The 18995-nt window shown below is 35.4% G+C and overlaps 1 protein-coding gene across 3 annotated transcripts in view; it reads right to left on the reverse strand.

Moving 5' to 3' along the window:
* LOC111084914 overlaps positions 1–18995 on the reverse strand; it is a 31117-nt gene that overhangs the window by 10787 nt on the left and 1335 nt on the right. For 2 of the 3 annotated variants that reach the window (XM_022381494.1, XM_022381492.1), the window contains exon 2: positions 12216–12992. In XM_022381494.1, coding sequence (XP_022237202.1) covers positions 12216–12984 — 769 coding nt within the window. In that variant the 5' untranslated portion in view covers positions 12985–12992. Of the gene's footprint in view, positions 1–12215; positions 12996–18995 lie in introns of all 3 variants that reach the window. The other variant, XM_022381493.1, reaches the window with a different exon arrangement.

Below are 18995 nucleotides of genomic sequence, written 5' to 3' on the forward strand. Positions count from 1 at the left end.
TGATCTTATTAAACAGTCACCATCTCCCTTATTCATCTTGGGAAACTTTAATGGGTGGTGATGTTGATGGGAGAGGTCATTCTGTGGAGCGTTTGCTCTCGAATCACAATCTCACTCTCTTCAATACTGGTTTATCTAGATCTTTTCAAACATCTAGTCAGTCTTTTACTGGTATTGATCTATTAATTTGTTCCCCTTCCTTTTTCCTCGTTTTTCTTGGATGGTGGACAATGACCCATTAGTAGTAGTAGTCTTGGTGTTTTGCATCATAAACCACTAAAAACAACCAACCATAAATTAAAGATTTTTGGGAAGCTAATGTAAATGTTTAGTCACGTTAATGGGTGTTTCTACGTCAGTGAAATTACAAGAAATATTCCCTACATACATAACACGAAAAAAAACTGTACTACAATTTAGTCTTTGTTTGTTTTTTCCCTTATATTCTGGAAGTTATTCTACACATACCAGTATAAGCCTCAATTTCCAACTAAAATATATATTTTTTCTTGAAGTAACTACTCTTCATTATGATGTTGTGAACCAATAAGTGTTCAGTAATGTCCAATATATGAAGTTTTGAAAACGACCACAAAATGAGCAAGCACTTAGCTTGTGTAAATGGTTGCATTTTTGAGATAGTAGAAACGCTGGTAAAACCTCTAAGCTACTTCAATCTAAGATTAGCTTCATGAAAACAACAACAACAAAAAAACGCATGTTCCTAGTTTTGGTTGGAAAACGAAAACTATGGATGTGATAGAGCGTCAGTTTCAAGTCTTCACTCCAGTCTCGATAAAGTACAAGACTTGTATTGCCAATTCATTACTATCTAAAGAACTTCGTCGTGCTGAGAGTATTTCAGTGTTGCAACAAATAACTTATCTTTCAAAGAGAATGTTAACAAAACATCGAGTTATGGTTATTAAAAACAGCTGTATGATTACAGTTGGTATACTTGTTCCTACAGATTTATTTCGTTTCCAGACCAGTAACTGCATTTTCTATAGGGCAATATTTCTAAATTATACTCTTACTATGATTTTTATAATTCACGTTTTTATTATTAATTCCCTCTATATTACAACAATAAGTTAGGATCATTAACTTTACAAGAATGTGTGGAAGTGATCCTTTTCTGAAAGGATCCTAGTTTGGGTCAGCCATATGTCGTGACAGAATTCAATTTGAGAGAGAGACTCCTGTGTTTCACACAAGATGATCGTTTGTTCGCCGTGTTTCACGAGTCTCCTTCTGTGGCTAATCGTGAACACTGCGAAAGGCTTTCTACAGCAATAAATAAATACTTATGGAAACTTACCGTACTGGGCGAGAAGTAGGAATAAGGTAAATTAGTGTACTTCAAATCTTGAAGCAACATCCATCCACCTTTGCATTCCTCGTTGCTTCGCGCCAATAAACAACAACCAACCATCTTTACAAGCTGTATATGACCCAATGTTTGACAGAAGATGACTCATAACAGCATGTGGACTTTTCTGAATGATTCATGGTATAGAAAGAATTTGATGAGCACTTCGCTCAGATGTTTTTGAACAAATGAGGAAACGTTTTACGTTACTGGTGAAATGAACCGCCATAATTGCCAATACTGGTTTCCAGAAAACCCACAGTGAACCCGAGACTAGGAAGCAGATGGAATTCTGGTTTAAGTGTGACTTGATAGGATGTAATGTTGCCGGTCTACTTTTCGTCGACGACAAACTGAAGCTAACATGCTGTTTTGCAGTAACGTGTCTGTCTGGCATTGCGGATTTGCCAAACATACAAGAAGCCATGTACTCGGTTTCAGCGGGACGGTACGCCGCCCTACTACGCATTGGATGATACGCAATATCTGGATTACACGTTTTCCCTGACATATCGATAGGGTGTCTTGGATCATTGGCAAGACATCCACGTTCTCCTGATGTTACACAATTAGACGTTTATATGGGACATATCAAACATTTAGTGTTCATCAAACGTCCATATAACTTGGAAGACTTGAAGTTAAGAATAGGAAAAGCCTGTACTACCATAAGGATACAAATGCTGTAGGGCGCGATTGAAAGATTTACACTGCTATGATATAAACGGAGTAAATCCCGAACAATTGTAGAAGTAGCGTGAAAAATCATGGTGGTCTCGTCTTTTGCATTACCCTGTACTACTTTATAAACAAAAAAAATCAACAGTTTATCACAACAAACAGCATTAAATAGCTATCAGTAATACAACGTTATCACAATGCACTTGGTTTGTTGTTACGAGCAAAGCTGCATAGCGAACTATCTATGCCATCTCAAATGCAGGGATCGAACCCAGAAATTTAACATTATACGCCCTCTAGTATACCCTTGGCCATTGGGGGAAGAAAGGGATGGGCATCATAAGACGCAAACATCACAACCAGCTTTCATGAATGCTTTATTGCGCAGTTTAAAATTTCAGACAAACGTAATTCCGCATGAAACATTGAATTCACAGCTTCATTTTAAGAAGCGACGTTTATTAACAATTCATTTTATGCTGGTTTTATAATGTTTTTGATGTTACTTTCGGATTTGTTAAGAAAGACTACACGTATAAAGTACATTGTTGATTAAACTTTACTGGTAAAGAATCACAATCCATTTGATGGTATTCCGAGTCAAAATATGTGTATTCCGTATTCAAGATTTCTTACTAGAGATGTTGGGTGAACTCGATTAATTACAAACTTAAGCAATCGTTTTGCCCATCAAACTCGGCTGTAACTAGAAACTAAGGCCAAATCATTAGCAATTTAGATAATTTTTACCAACAGCTCTGCTCATTCACCATATCTGTGGCATGGGTCAATAATGGATGAAATTATGTATCTAAATATTTACGTATGTTAACCGCTCCCCATCTGCGTATGGACGGTTAAAGCTAAAATTCGGGCCAAATCATAATCTGTTAATATATCTATCTGAGATTCACTGTTCTATCCATCTGTGTATGTATGTGCGTGACTACGGTAGATGCGCAGATAATTGTAGATAAGTAGATGAATTACAGCTTATGATTTGGATTGAGTTTTAGCTGTAATCACAGCTACGGCAGATGGATAGAACAGTGAATCTCAGATAGATATGTTAACAGATTATGATTTGGATTGAGTTTTAGCTGTAATCACAGCTACGGTACACACGTGTGATAGACCAAATTATAAGCTTATTTAAAATTAATCGCTCTGCTCGTCTGCTGAAGCTATATAATTAAATGTAAACTCATAAGAGAGAAGAACAAAAAAATCGCAGCCACAATACAAACATCCAACATGGGGGCACAAATCATAAGGTGGTTCATTATGTGATGTGCCCTGGTTTTTAGAGGTACTGGCGGAAGTTAGACCTGTACACCGTCTATCCACTTTAACCTCAACTTATCTGACCTCACATGATTAAGAAAAAATAAATAAACGGAGCAGATGTGGGTTCTCTAGCCCACAACGTCCCACGATTCGAGCCAAGCCAAAACTAAATCCTAACCTATTTATACTCATCTTTGATTAACCACTGCCTATTCGCAATCTATGTCTTTTTCTGGTCAAGGTAGGCTAAATGCAATCTATCAGCATTCTTTACCCGTGCGTTAATACTACTGATAATGACAACTTGCCCTTCAAAGTTCCAGACTTGATTTATTAGGATGGGGGTTCTTTTATTAAGTGACAACTCGAGCATGTAGTTCAAAGAAAGGGGTGTATAAACTACGAACAATCAACGTTTCTGCTTTTTAACAGAAAATTATTAGCCTTGGCTGTTTTTCACATTGCGTGATAATTAGACCTTCATTTATTCGAAAACGAACGTGTAACCTTGATACTCTATTGTTTATATATTGTATGAGCCACGTGGATCCACGATCATAGGATATTAATGTGTTAAACATGATAATCTGTAGAGCGTGATACATTATACTGGTTCTTTAACAGGGTGTCAAGGTCTCTTTCAATTGTTTATTTCTAGTACACAGGTGGTACCCCCGGAAGGTGTCTCTCCAGTGACGCTGTCTATTTTACGTTATCTTACTCATAATAATACACTACAAAATATGATGGCATTGATTAAGAATAAACGAATATTAATTAAACGTGTTTTATGCATATGAAAATATTTGATATTACCCATTCTATGCTTATCTAAAAGTCACGTTAACTCTGTAAGAAGCGCGCTAGTCCTCTGGGACATCTTATTTTATCCATATTAAATATTTAACACGTACATTTAAAACGGAACGGATTCAGAAAATAAATACAAATGAAAACTCTGTATAAATTTAACTCGTGTGTGTACATGTATGTATGCACGCATTTATATGAGAGAGTTGAATTCACAGACAGACAAAATAACCTGTCATTTTCACCAGCTCATTCAAACTCAAGCCGAATTTCAAAAAAAAAAAAGAAAAGCTTTGTGGGTTTACGGTTTTTTGTTTTATGGTTCTTATTCTCCGATCATTTCAATGACATCACACTAGGCAACTTGCAGATAAATAAACTCGCATTCAATAAGCAAATGCGTAAAGCTTCTTTAGATGTCAAGTTCTTTAACAGACGTTTCACACAACTTTTACAGTTGTAAAAAGGTCCTAGCCATCAAGGTCCTTTAGATGTACACCCTCTATCCCTGGTGGTAGTTCTATCAAGGGCTAGCAGGAATAGCTCCCCCACCGCCACCCCGTCAACTAAAAAGTTTTGTTCAATCACCTCGGTCTTGTTTAGCTAAGAATAACAATCACGTTACAACACCAATGTTAGCATATGTATCGCGAGCTCACGTGACCCCAAGGGCAGTGTATTCCTCGAATGTAGGAATGGGTCCACTACACTTCGAATACATTGTTATTGATGCTCAGCAATGCCTCCTTTTGTTACCCCCTCTGTATAATTTTGACCCGCCAATTAGATAAGAGAAATATGATACACGGGCCACGGGCGGTAAAACTACAATAAAATATTAATAACATATAAAAGATTGCATACATGTTTTATCACGTAGATAAATATATCGGAGGGATATATGCACATGGATTATATTTTCTCAGGAGCTTTTTGATACTGATATTCCACACAAAAATAACTACTGAAATGCAGTAATGTAATTTAATTTTGTACTTAATACAAAGCAAAGTGAAGTAAGCACTGCGTGAAAAAACAAGGCATAACTTGTGCTTTAACGCTTAATAAAGCATTCGATTTAATTTCAGTTCAGTTTTTCTTTTTGTTCTCTTACCGATGAGCCACTAGGGGGCTTAACTAAGTTTGAAAGCTTATAACGCTAAAAATCCGGGTTTCGATACCCGTTGTGGTCACAGCACAGCTAGCCCATCGTGTAGTTTTGTACTTAACTACAAACAAACAAACATTCTTGGTGCAAAAATACACAATGGGTTATTTGTATTCTGTCCATCGCAAGGAATCGAACCTCGAACTTCAGTGGTGTTAATCGATTATTAACTCTCATTATAGACGTTAATATATGACTTCAGTACCTAACACTAAATAAAGAAATACCTATGACTTACAAAATAAGAAAAGATTTCAGCATTAACTATGAAAATCGATACTATGAACACTTGACAACATAGCGTCTAGTTAAGCTTCAAAACTGAATATGGAACTCAAAACGTTGTTAGCTGAGGCTTGTTGAACGATTGAAGAAATAGGTCCTCACATCTACTTGTTCAAAAAATATCGTGCACAAAACTCTGAAAAGACTGAAAAATAAGGATGTATTCTCATTATAGTGCTCAAAAACCATTACAAAGCACCACATTGAAAAAGTGAAGTTTAATGAGCACATACTACATACACGATAAACGGTACGTATCACCGTCCTGCCAAGCATGTGGATACAGCACACAACAAAGTCCAACCACACTGGTTCACGTCTGGACATGTACAATGCTGACCCTCATCTAGATAGATAAAAGTATCCTGTCCCTGCCTCACGGTACGAATGACTATTTTTTTTTTTTATTGCGACGACTAAAACGGTATAAGATCACATACATTGGGGTTAAATGATTAAAATGTGCTTCTAAAACAGTGTATTGTTGATGGTGCTGCATCCTGTTATTCTCTTTTGGAACTGGCTTCTAAACAAGAAACGTTGGTAAGTGTCAATGGCGATGGTGACACTGTCCAGCTTGCTCGTGTTTTTAGATTTTTGCGGGCCATTGATCTTTTTTAATTCTATTTTTTTTTACCTGATTTTTGGACATCATTTAGCTTTTAGCTTGTTTTATTTTTACTTCTTCCAGAGTTTTACTTATCTTTGCCTTTTTGATGGCTGTTTGGCGCAAATAGCTTTCTACTTTGAGTCACTTAACTCCAATTACCCAATCTGAACAAGAAAGGACATGTATACAAATATACCACCTACACCACCAGTAGCTCAGCGGTAAGTATCAAGTTACAATACCCGTGGTGAGCACAGTACAGAGAGCTTATTGTGTAGCTTTTCGCTTAAAACAAACATGTATATAATTTGTCTTATTGTGTAGGAAAAAGTAAATCCGAATATGTAAACTAATTTGGTTAATTTCCGTTTCCACGGAAGCTTGTGTTAAAATTTATTTTAACGTTTTAAAATCTAAAAGTTTCACGTATCACAAACTTATAAACTGCATGTAAACGAGGTTTGATTCTCAGAGAGGGTACATGTTTGTGTACTGTAAGAAGTTAATAACATTATTTTTGTACATTAAACAAACCACAGATGTTTAGTCAACCATTATTTCTAGATTATTCATTTGGAAGAAAGCGAGTCTTTTCTTTTTCTTAGAAAACTTGACATCCAGATTCGGATGATGTAATGAACTACATAAAATTACCAACGTTAAAAAAAAAACTCTTGATAACGATCAGACAACATCGGTGTCTTCGGGCGTAAAACAAAAACTTCATATTATTTGTTACGTCACCTTGACTTCAAGCAGGCTGTTCATAGGCCAAAGTACCCGATTGTCCAGCCAGCGGCGCGCAGACGCTGACCTTGGCGGCGCCTGGTGATGCCCGACGGCAACAATGTTCTCCAAATTCAAGTTACTGCCACGCTTCCAGAGCAATCCCTAAAACAGCTACGTGTAACCACTACTGGTCCAAAACGGTTTAGACTATTTATGTTCAACAAATCCGATTCACAAACTGACCTTGTCTATTGTACATAAAAAAAAGATACAATTCTCCATATTCTAGGAATAACAAAGCAACTCGATGTACAATTATTGATTGGAAAGTTGATGATTATTTAGGGATAGAATCTAACTAACGATCCGCAATAGTCTGTGATGATATTATATTTAAGCAGTACCCCACACCTGCTACTAGCTATTTAAATATGTTCATTTACTATATAGACAAGTGTGTATAAAACAAAGGTGAAAAACTTTGCGCTCTCCCACCCGCCCGCGCACGCACGCACAGTGTATGCATCTGATCAGCGTATTTTGAGTGGAAACACTTATTTTAAATTTTATTACTCTGACTCGAAAAAAATTAGTTTCTTTCGTCCCCCCCCCCAAATATTAATTCAGAAGAACCAGTAATCATTAATAAAAGACACTTTTATATGTTCGGTAAAAATACCTTACAGTTGTGTGCAGTGAATGATAAGCTCGGCTGTGTTTTGAACGATACCGTTTGTTATCCAGCTATTTGCCTGAAATATTAAATTTTTCTTTTTAGAGCAAAGCCACACTGGGCTTATATGCTGTGTCCACCGCGGGGAATCGAACCCCGGATTTGAGCGTTCGTAAACTTAACGCTGTCCTACCGCAGGACACCAGAAAATGAAAGACTAAATCTCTGTTCAGTGTGATACACTTATTTTAAAACAGGATTGCAAAACACAACACTACATACATACATACATATAAATATATGTTCGATTACAATTGTTACGCCCATAAAAATCATTTATTTTCGACGACCAAAGGTTAAGACAGGCCTGGGGCGAAACAAGGTCCTGTAGCCTCTACCTAAAAGCAGTGGCATATGCCTTCCCCCTCAGAAAGTGAAATCTATTGTCTCTCCCGTCAAAACCCGGGACGCCTGCAGCACTCATGTAAAAGAGATTCAACAACAAAAATCAGCTGGAAAGGAAAGGGGGATAGTGATTCCCCCTTGCTAAGAGTATATGTAACGAGCAATATGATGTTCTGTCACGGAATACAGAGGGAAATCTACTAGAACTGTAATACGAAAGATACAAAGCCCATGCAATATTACTTATATTATCACATGTAATGATATCAAATGCGTTACACTTACAGTGTTTTTGTACTTCTTTCTAATCAAGCCCAATGACAAGTGCATACAAATCTGGAATATACCCCAGTTCAACTGCGAAGATAAAAACGACAACCAGTGCCTATTTTCCTTTTTACCGGTTATTTGCACCAATAACTTCCAAACCAACCTGTGTTTATTTTGAATTCATGAAAATGCACATACACATACAAAGTTTAACAAATTTATTCTCGGTTTTTCTTTGTTTAATTAACTAGATGTACTTGCGCAGGGTCCCCGAAAGTGTCATGTTTCAAAAGTAAATAAAACCAGAAACAAGAAATCGAAATATTTGTTACTCTTAATTATGTCATGCTGTGTTGTAGCCTACAGAGTGCATAATTACTCTCATGAATAATTGCATGCGCACGTTTTACTGACGTCATGACAGTACAAATTGCAACATTAAGCAACGTCATTTTTGTATCTACTGACTGACTGACTGACAGAAAATACACTATTGTATAGTGGTGCTACTGATTAAAAAGTTGACCCTTCCAGGTGGCCTTCGCCTCCTTTTCGGGGAAATAATAGCAGACAACACAAAAATGTTGCCTTCTACTTCATTTCGCAAAGAATGCCTACAACTGCTGTTAGTTTCGATCACTAGTCAGTAAACTTTATTTTTGAAAACGGTTTATGTAACACTAATATGGTTCTAAGAACACGTGTTCTTTGAAAAATGCTAAAATGTGTAACAATTCTGGGAAAATGCATTTGATAAAAAAGTCAAAGTTATAGATGCGATGTTTTTATTGTTGTGTACCAGAAGCTGTTAATCTGGTAAGAAATATAACGGAATGCTTAGTATCATCAACATTAAAACCAATGTCTAACGCGAAACAACAACAAAAACGCAGATTTATTACAATAAGGTGCAGGTGATGACGTCAGGTTACCGTGGTTACCAGTGCGTTACGATTTTACTGTCTGTGTCACTTTGACTCACAGCTCGAACCCACAAAAACTTACCCTGAACACCTGTATAGCAACGGTGGCGCCTTCTCAAAACATTATAACTGTGAAAGTGTGAGTAAATAAAGTCGGTTACGCAACCTAGGCCTAATCGCATTGGTTATGATGATGAATTAATAGATTATCTACATAAGTTATAACTTTTTGTCTCTAGCTTGCTGTACATATCACTGCTAACCGTATGACTCAGCTATACCTCGTTGATCTGGGATAACCGTTTTACAGCTTCAGCAAAAAACACAAAGCGGGACATCGGCGAAGACTGACCCTCACGCAAACTACGGTACCGTCTCCCCCCCCCCCTCTCAATAAATATAAATAATAAAAAACACCACGAGCAACAGGTTGGACGATTCAAGATTTAATATCACGATAATCACTTGAATTTACAACGTTGGCACCAAGCCAATTCCGACATACCTTGTGATTTCAAGATTTAATGGCTGGAAGCCAACATTAAGGTGAAGCTACCGCTACACTAAAGTAACACGAATTAAATATAATCTTCTTCCTCAATAAATGATTTATGTCTCTTTTTTTTTCCTATAACAATGTTCAACTACATATATTTCTGAAAAAAAATTCGAAAGATCACATTTTATAATAATCGGAGGCAGAAATAACATTTTCGCGCGAACCATTCGTATCTTGTGATATAAAAGGTTACAAGCTAGCGAGATGAGCTGCTATTGTCAAAAACAGTCGTTAGGTAGCCTACACCCTTCTATTTTTCTGTGTGCAAACTATATTAAAAAAATACATTTGAACGTGAGCGTCACATAGAAAGGCATAAAATATGATGTAAAACATTCTGTACTACTTTTATTTACATCAAAACCTAAAATTTGTCTTCAAATGCGCGCGTACTGCGAAAAACATCAGTAAAATGTAATGCAATTTATAGCACACATCCGCAGCGATCCTCCGAATTCTCGCACTACATTACGTAACTCTCTCTCTCTCCCCGCCTAAGTTTCTATTGGCGCCACCAGCGAATTAAGGATTATCAACTCCAAACTTCGCCTGCAGCTGTGCGAGACAAGGCTTTACGAAATCATTACATAAATTTTTACTGTACATTTCTGTGGTTACAGTACAAAGAGCACTAATATAGGTGTGTTACAATTATCAGCATTAGTTGAAACTCCTGGCGCGAAACATCTTAATTTCAAATGGACCTGTTTTATGCGAATATACCTAAACACTGTGTTGTTCTTAATCAAGTTGTACTGGTCTTTGTTATCTTTCTACCCTCAAAGGCAATTACTAAGCTATTTCTAAGTGCTTCACCTTCTGACGGCCATCAATGAAGTTGCTGAAGTTACTTGCTTATATATAAAGTGGTGGACAAAATTATTAAGTATTATCAGAATGGTAAAACATACCACTTTCGCAGTTTGTACATAGTTACGTCTTGTAAATAAAACAGAGCTAAACTTTTTTTTTTACTTGTTAGCCACTAGGTGGCATTAATGGAACATCATGAAATCAAATAAATAACAAATATGAAAAAAAAAACCTGCAAAGCTAGTGAAGCAGTCAACTTTGGAATTGTATAACAATTAAGTCAACTGCTGTAAGGAGAATTTCACTTTGTTTCTTAAACTTTGAGACTTTTGCGTTACAATACTGGCTCAAATTACGTAAATTGTTTTTATTCCATTAATACCAATGAAATGAACAAACAAGAAAAGAAAACACGTAAGTTGTATACCTATGTGTTCGTGCTTACTGGTTCGCCATTTCTCTATGGAGCTTTAAGTTAACTCAAGTAAAATACATAAATAATAATAAACACTCTGGTGTTGAGATGGATAATTAATTTGAGGTTAATAAAAATATACCGATTTTAATGTGTAATGACTTAAATAAAATGGACAAAAATTATAGTTCACCAACATAGTTCACAGCGAAACAGTTGTTGTTCAAGTAATTTGATGATATAAATATTTTAACCGCGTCTCTACTATGTCTGTCATATCCTAGTGAGGCCTGATATTGAGCGAAAAGCTTCGTCGGCACTGGATACAGCAAATATAGTGGTTGACATATTTTTACATTATTTTTTACTTTCAATCACAATTTCTTAGAAGTTCATATATTAACACAGACGTCAAAGAGCTATCTTTCATATATATTCATAGTACATTACTTAGTTAACTAGCCAACACACTAAGATTGAAGCATTAAAAAAACTGCATACTAACCCTTAAGTGACTACGTTTTTTTTTATTTCGATTTTATAAATAAACTAATAATTAAGGTTAGAGTTATATTCAAAGTTATATTCAATTCGCAACTTTACAAAACCTAACAGGATCGAGAAAGGAATCTACAGTTATTTGGGTAGACAACTTTGTCGGTGGAACAAATAGGTTTTTATTTTATTTAAAACATTGAAAACTTAAGCTGACGAATAACGTACGAAGTCATTTCGTTATATACAGGGGCGCAGACAAAGGGATTGGGATAAACCTCCCAAAATTTCTTCCATCCAGAAAAAAAAGTTGGAGGGAGGAGAAACAGAGAAGTGAAGAAAAGAAATTAAATTTTTATAAAGCATGTCGAACTTGCATACACATTTTTCAACTATTATATTTTCCTATATTACCATATTGTATTTGGAAGTATTTTTGTAATGGCGCTTCCCTATCAAAATTGTAAAAAAAAAGTCTAAGTTCATTTCTACACAAAGGTAAAATACCTAAATGTTTAAATATATATCAAAACGAGTACTGGAAGTGGCTACGGCTCTGTTGTACACAGCGTTCTTCAAACTTGGAGTTTTAACTAGGCGTGTATATGTGACGGACTCCGTGTTCCCACAGAAATAGTCGGTAAAATTCAGTTCAACAGAAATACTAGATATAAACCAGAATTTTGTATGTTACTCAGTGATAAGAAAATGTTTGCCTACCATCTGATGACCCAGCAGAATTAAATAAGTAACCTTCATTGTGTGTAATCTCGAACGTTGTCTGCGTTGCCACCGAAACAGTGTAGTTCCCGGCGGATGAATGCGATCCTGTACCGAGAGCACAGAAACGCTGGTTTTGGACGGAATTGGTTTGAAGTCGATTGGACTGAAGAGTAGTGCGAAGAATTGAAACAGGCTGACCAAAAAAAGAATACAGGCGGAAGCGTGGACTACGGTCAAAATGGTAGTAATTGGGAAGTGTTACTACTTCGGATGACCACAAAACATCTCTGGTTTCAAGACCTCTTCTAGAGGCGCGAGGACGTATGAAGAATGGAACAAATGGTCTTGCATCACTAGGAGACTCTTGATCCTGTGTTTTTTCTATAGTGATTGAATGACAGCTACAAGAACACGAAGAGAAACAATTTTGTTCTTTCCTATAAGCACAGGCACAAGTTTGATCACTTTGTCCACAAGGTCCGAGTTTATTGGAGCTAGTTTCTACACGTTCTTCAATTTCTGACCATTGATCGTTCACAAATGAACAACATAAACGCATATCATCATGCAATGTCTCTGTTGAAACGTCCATATTAAAACTGAATATTTCTTGACAATTGTTGCCGGCCGGTGAAGCCTCGTATCCACTGTCTACGGATTCATCAAAATGTGACTGTACCGACTGATCTCCATCAGCTACCGAGGAGCATTCTTCACCAAAAACAGAAGGTGATTCATCAGTTGGAAGAACGTTTTGTTCATCCATTGAGGCATCTGCTAATAAAAAATAAACACATTACTGTACATATTAAATACTTGATAATAATAATTATTAAAATGAAAATTGATTACATTTAAAGAACAGGTAAAACCTACCTAAAGTCGTGATTCTTGTAATAAACCACGTTTCAGAATTCTATTCTAGAGTGCAAATGTAAAATAAAAGACTAATTTCCGATTGAAATATTTCATAAGAATACCTAAGATGCTAAATAAAAACTTCCGTTTAACCTGTAAATACTCCTAAAACCCGAAACTGTTCTCTAACTTCAGAAATAGGTAGAACGTATAACACACAATAATAACAAAATGCTTTCATAAGCACACTAATAAATAAATAAATACTGCAGTCGTGGTATGTTAACAGTGAAAATACATGCTCCGATAAGTGTGGTCACGTCTCCATGTGTACACATGTATTTTCTGGTCAGGTTGTAGGAACTGATTAAATGTGAGTATAACTTGTAAACCCTGTGGTTTCAGCACTAACTTAATAACGGAAATATGCAACAAACGTGGTAGACGTAGAGCTTACTCTACACATTCCTCTCTCTTTTTCATTATAATAACATTTCAACGTTCCGTAAGTTGTCATACAAACAAAATAACGGGCAAATAAAATTGTAATAACGAACAACATAATAGTCAAGTGTGGTTGCATATCGCTGCTTTTTGCATTAAAACTTTAAACAGGATAGAACAGTTTGTATTTTTCTGCACCTAAACAGTGGTAGTTTCAGAAGTTACAACAACAACAATAAATATTTAATCCCAACATTCCAGCCAATACCTAGAATTAGTTAGTGTAGTACGTGAGTTGGCTAGGAAATAGTGTCACATTTCCGCTGCTTGTTAATTTAGAAGAATTTTATTGTTCTACTCAGATTTTAAAAAAGAGTAAGTTCAATAAAACAATCAAAATTTAGGTTTCACTACTCCCTGAGCAACAGTTCATATTTGAACGATTGAACTGAGTTTGAGTTTGTTTGAAGTTAAGGACAAAGCTACACAATGAGCTATCCGCGCGCTGCCCACCACGGGTATCGAAACTCGGTTTCTAACGTTGCAAGTCCACAGACATGCCGCTGTGCCACCGGTGAGCGACTGAACTGAGGAACGGAATTTTTAGCGGAACTTTAATGTATGCTACGATATGACTAGAATTACCAAATTAATAAAAACTTCTTAAGCTATATGGTTAGATATATCGTCAGAATAATCGTAGCAGTGTACGCTGATTAAAAATTGTGTACTTTAGTCTGAATACTACAATTTTACCATTTGCCACTAGATGGGGACACCACACACATCTAGAAACGGTAATAACTGATTTATTAAAATTATAAATTTGTATTCCTCAACTACAAATGTATAAGGTACAATAAAGAAAAAATATTCTACGATAAGTACTGAAAATAAAAATATCTTTCTTCAATAAATTCCAAAAATTGACCAAAGTAATACGCTTTAAAACAAACGGGAAAAACCCGACAGTTGTTACCCCTATCAAATAACATATATTGTTATACAAGTTGTCATCATAAAAAAAAATAGACAGAACTTGGGAAATATGTCATTAAAACTAGCAATAAATGAGGACTCGCCATGCATGCTGCATCTAAAAGTCCTTAACGTTTCTTTACGATAGTTGCATGTATTTTACATTGAACAGTTTTCGTTACAACATTGCATGGTAGCTGTTTAATCGAATTTTGTTAATAAAACGTTGCGCACCTCCCTTACCCAAAGCCACCAAGATGACAAATCCTATTAGCTTAAAACATGTTACTCAGGATATTACTATAAACCAAGCAGTTAGCATCAGGTTTAATAAAGTTCTAGAGTAGGCGATGCATAAGTTACATACACTTGGTGACAGCAACCAATAGTAGAACGTCACAGAAAGTGGGGCAACAAAAGTAGACCAACAATGTAGTCACATGACCTTGGACTTGGTTTTCGTTAACATAATAGAAATGTTTACTTTGCATAAGTAATACACCTGAAAAGTATTGTATCTCGGCTGAATCAAGGATATCCGACAAAACGCACGGTGATAACTATTAGGAAAACAGACATGTCAATACATGCAAACCAATGTCATGTTACATTTGACTGACCTTACTAACATATACGGCTAAACAGTGGGGCATGTGCCACCCCACTTTTGAATATTTTTAGGCAAAAACTTTACTTGTTCTCTTTCACTTGCCAGTTCTTCCTTACACTTGTTCCCCTCTTCTCACTTTTAACATAGTTAGGCATGTTCTCTTTCACTTGCCAGTTCTTCCATACACTTATTCCCCTCCTCTCACTTTTAACATAGTTAGGCATGTTCTCTTTCACTTGCCAGTTCTTCCATACACTTATTCCCCTCCTCTCACTTTTAACAGAGTTAGGCATGTTCTCTTTCACTTGCCAGTTCTTCCATACACTTATTCCCCTCCTCTCACTTTTAACAGAGTTAGGCATGTTCTCTTTCACTTGCCAGTTCTTCCTTACACTTATTCCCCTCATCTCACTTTTAACATAGTTAGGCACACGTACTTACTATTATTGTCTTTTCAGATGATCCCTGCTCAAAAAACAATTGTATTATGGAGTTCTTGTTCAAGAATAGGGTATCTGTCAAGTGCAAAAATAAAGATAAAAAACACGTGACTGTAACTAATTCGAAAGTTTACATTGATATCTTCTTCAAGATGCAGGCCTATGACTCATATCAACATAAAGCGATTGTCCTAATACAGAAAACCTCTACGGTAAAACACATACAGTCCTCACTCAGAATGCCAAAAATTTCTATTCTAAAACAATTTATGCATTGCATTGCATTTCAAGCGAAAACTTACTAACTAGTATCTAGTCCTACGTTGTCTCTTCTACACCTGAAACAGAGCACGATGACGCTTGCTACTAACTATTAACGTTATTCACAGAACTGGAAAAATCCTAAAAATAAACGACCTTATAATACCAAATTTAATATTTTTCTTCAGTTGGACGCTCAACGTTTCGATCTGTAGCTTCTTCGCGAGAATTCCACTAAAACACAAACCGTACCTGAGAGTACAAAGCTTCAACAGAACTTTTCGATAAGCCGTCAGAGCGGAGTAAAAGTATACAAATAACTTTTTTTAGAAATTACAAAGAAGATTGAAAAATAATGTATATCATTTTAAACTGGAAGTGCGAGACTTATTATATTATAAAAGTTGCTGGATGTTTTTATTTGTTTATTCTAAAAAAGTAACTAATTATTGTCAGTTACGGTTTATGTTTTAATGGAACGCTGAGTGTCCAATTAAAGAAAAATAACAAATCTGGTGTTATAAGGTTGTTTATTTCTAATGTAAAAATTGTCGTTATTCTAAAGCGGGATGCTCTTATGTGGATCACTTCTGAGTAAATGAAACAATACTATAAACATTTATCCTGCAACAATCCACTCTGTCAATAATGTAATTTTTCAATACTGATTCACAACCAAAGTTCGTCCACGCGTTCTGTGTTTCTGTATTCACCCGTTCTATATTGTGGTATTTAAGAATGTTTACACTGGCTATGCACATATGTATGGTAATACGAGAGGTGTTGAAACCGTTCTTCTGGTTAAAACAATGCTTTCTGTATGTGCAGTATCCTGTTTTTAACCAAGCAATTGCTCGTGAGAACCCCAGGGAACTGAATAATGACATCACTCCAGTAAACGATAAGACTAGTGAACGTGAGAAGCACCGTAGACAAGTGACTCAACTAGTGCGACCAGTTTAAACGATCCCACTTTGCGTTGTCTACAAAACAGATATACACCTGTGTTTGCGAGGACGAGTCTAATAAGGATACCTACTATATCGCTCAAAGGGTTACAGCCTTACAGTTCGAATTACGCATTTGTAACAGAAAATAAACAGATCATAATACACGAAACCATTGTTAAATATCAATAGCATATAAAACAAAATTCATGATTATATACGTGTTCACATTACCCTTTGAAGTGACTTCGAAATTGTGTATTTGATTCTATGATTAAACGCATTTAAAATTTGAACGAAATTTACCAATATATATATATATATATATACATACTATATTTATGTTGTAGCACTTTGTATAGCCTTGTGATCTTATCCGAAAATTACCGATATATGTGGTTAAAAAATTTGTCACTTGCAAACTAGCTCCAAAGGTTGTCCCTGTGGAAATATTTTATGATTTCATTTTAACAGTTAAGTTAAAAACAAAACAACCAAAGATAAGTAAGCCTATAGAATGAGCTTCTGTTCTTTTGAAGGGCCAGCCTAAGATGCTTTCAACTTTTCGGTACGCACACATAATAAAAATCAATAACTTAAAACAAAATATATTTCCCTGTGTAATGTTCTATTTTGAACCGCGCAGAAAAACTCATTAAAATAATGGAAAATAAAGCCCAATGTACAGAAAACAACAAAACACTGGTCAGTTTATTTAGCTATCACCCTTTGCTGTTATACATCAATCGTTCAAACTCTGTCTAATAAAGTATTTGCACAAAAAACACTTTAGGATGACTCAATCTCCGGATGTGGTAAGGTTAAGGGGCGCCGTTGCTCACAAGCATGAAGATACGTCAAGTTAGAGTATCGTCTCAGCCGTTCAAACTATACAAGAGTTTGAAGTATAAAACACAGGTATGGAATATACAACAGATAGAAATTACAGACACGCTACAAACACGCATTTCATTTCAAAGCTGTAATAAATTAAACATTTATAAGGGTTATAAGTGAATGCATATCATTTAAGTTAAATATGAACAATATATGACAGTTACGCACAGATTAACAAAAAATAAAAGAGCGCGCAAAACAAAAGTTTTAAACTTAAACAGTAAGGAAAACATTTACAGAAACGACGTTTTATCAAGTGTAAAATCAAAACATCTATCACACTCGAATATGCAAGCTTAAAGACGGATAAAATCTTATTCAAACGTGACTACAACGTTTTGTTATAATATTAATTCATTACAATGAGTGTCGTTTCACTAATTTATGTGTCACGTGAAGTATACAATGGCCCCCTTTCATTATTATCTTGCTTCGCAGACAAGATGATATAATGATAACGCTCTATGCATTTTATATATATCATTACCAACATTATGGTGTATTATCCTTATTCCGTGCTATATATGTCACGTTGATACCAGAAAGAAAAGATTCACGAGATGGAATACTTTATTATTATGCGCATGCATACGAGTTCGCGTTTATATCCATATATTTAAATGTGTTACTTTTTAAAAGTGTGTGACACTTGTTCTGTGATTTAGTTATTATAATCAAGTTCTGTCCTGTAAATCTTTATCGTTATTTCAGTGTTAATACAGTCCCAAAGAACAGTGAACAAATTAATTTTAAAACATTTCACCGTGAATGGGAATTTATTTCTTACGAATGTACTTGTTTTCGCTTTACTGAATCTGTAATATTATTTCGTGATTAGAATTACTTGGATAAAAATAAAATAAAAACTTTGTTTCAGAAAAAGAAATTAAAAGAATATTATCCAATTCTGGTTGCAGAAACAGAAGTCTAAGAAAAGATAATTAATGTAGGAATCATTGGAACTATAACGAGCTATTTGTGTTAAATCGTTTATTGAATTAATTTCAGAGCGCAAAAAGCTGAAAAAAGCGTGGCTTCTCTGTTTTAAAACAAATGTATATAAAAATAACCAATAGCAGATGACATTTTCTTAAACGCGCGCACACACGATATAGCGAGTGACACAGATTTATGGGTTCTGTTCTTTATTTTATATAACCTCAAATTCTGTTACAAGCTTTATATTTTTATATTATATTTCTTTTATTGATCCAACACAACTATTGGATTTTGTTTTGTTTTTTACAATTAGAAAACACTTTTATATTCTAGTGATATGAGAATAACCTCCACCATAGAGAAAGGTGTTTATAAGCTCTTGGGGCTACAGGGTACAATTTTT

The sequence above is a fragment of the Limulus polyphemus genome, unplaced genomic scaffold (assembly GCF_000517525.1).
Source record: "Limulus polyphemus unplaced genomic scaffold, Limulus_polyphemus-2.1.2 Scaffold168, whole genome shotgun sequence".
Lineage (NCBI taxonomy): Eukaryota > Metazoa > Arthropoda > Merostomata > Xiphosura > Limulidae > Limulus > Limulus polyphemus.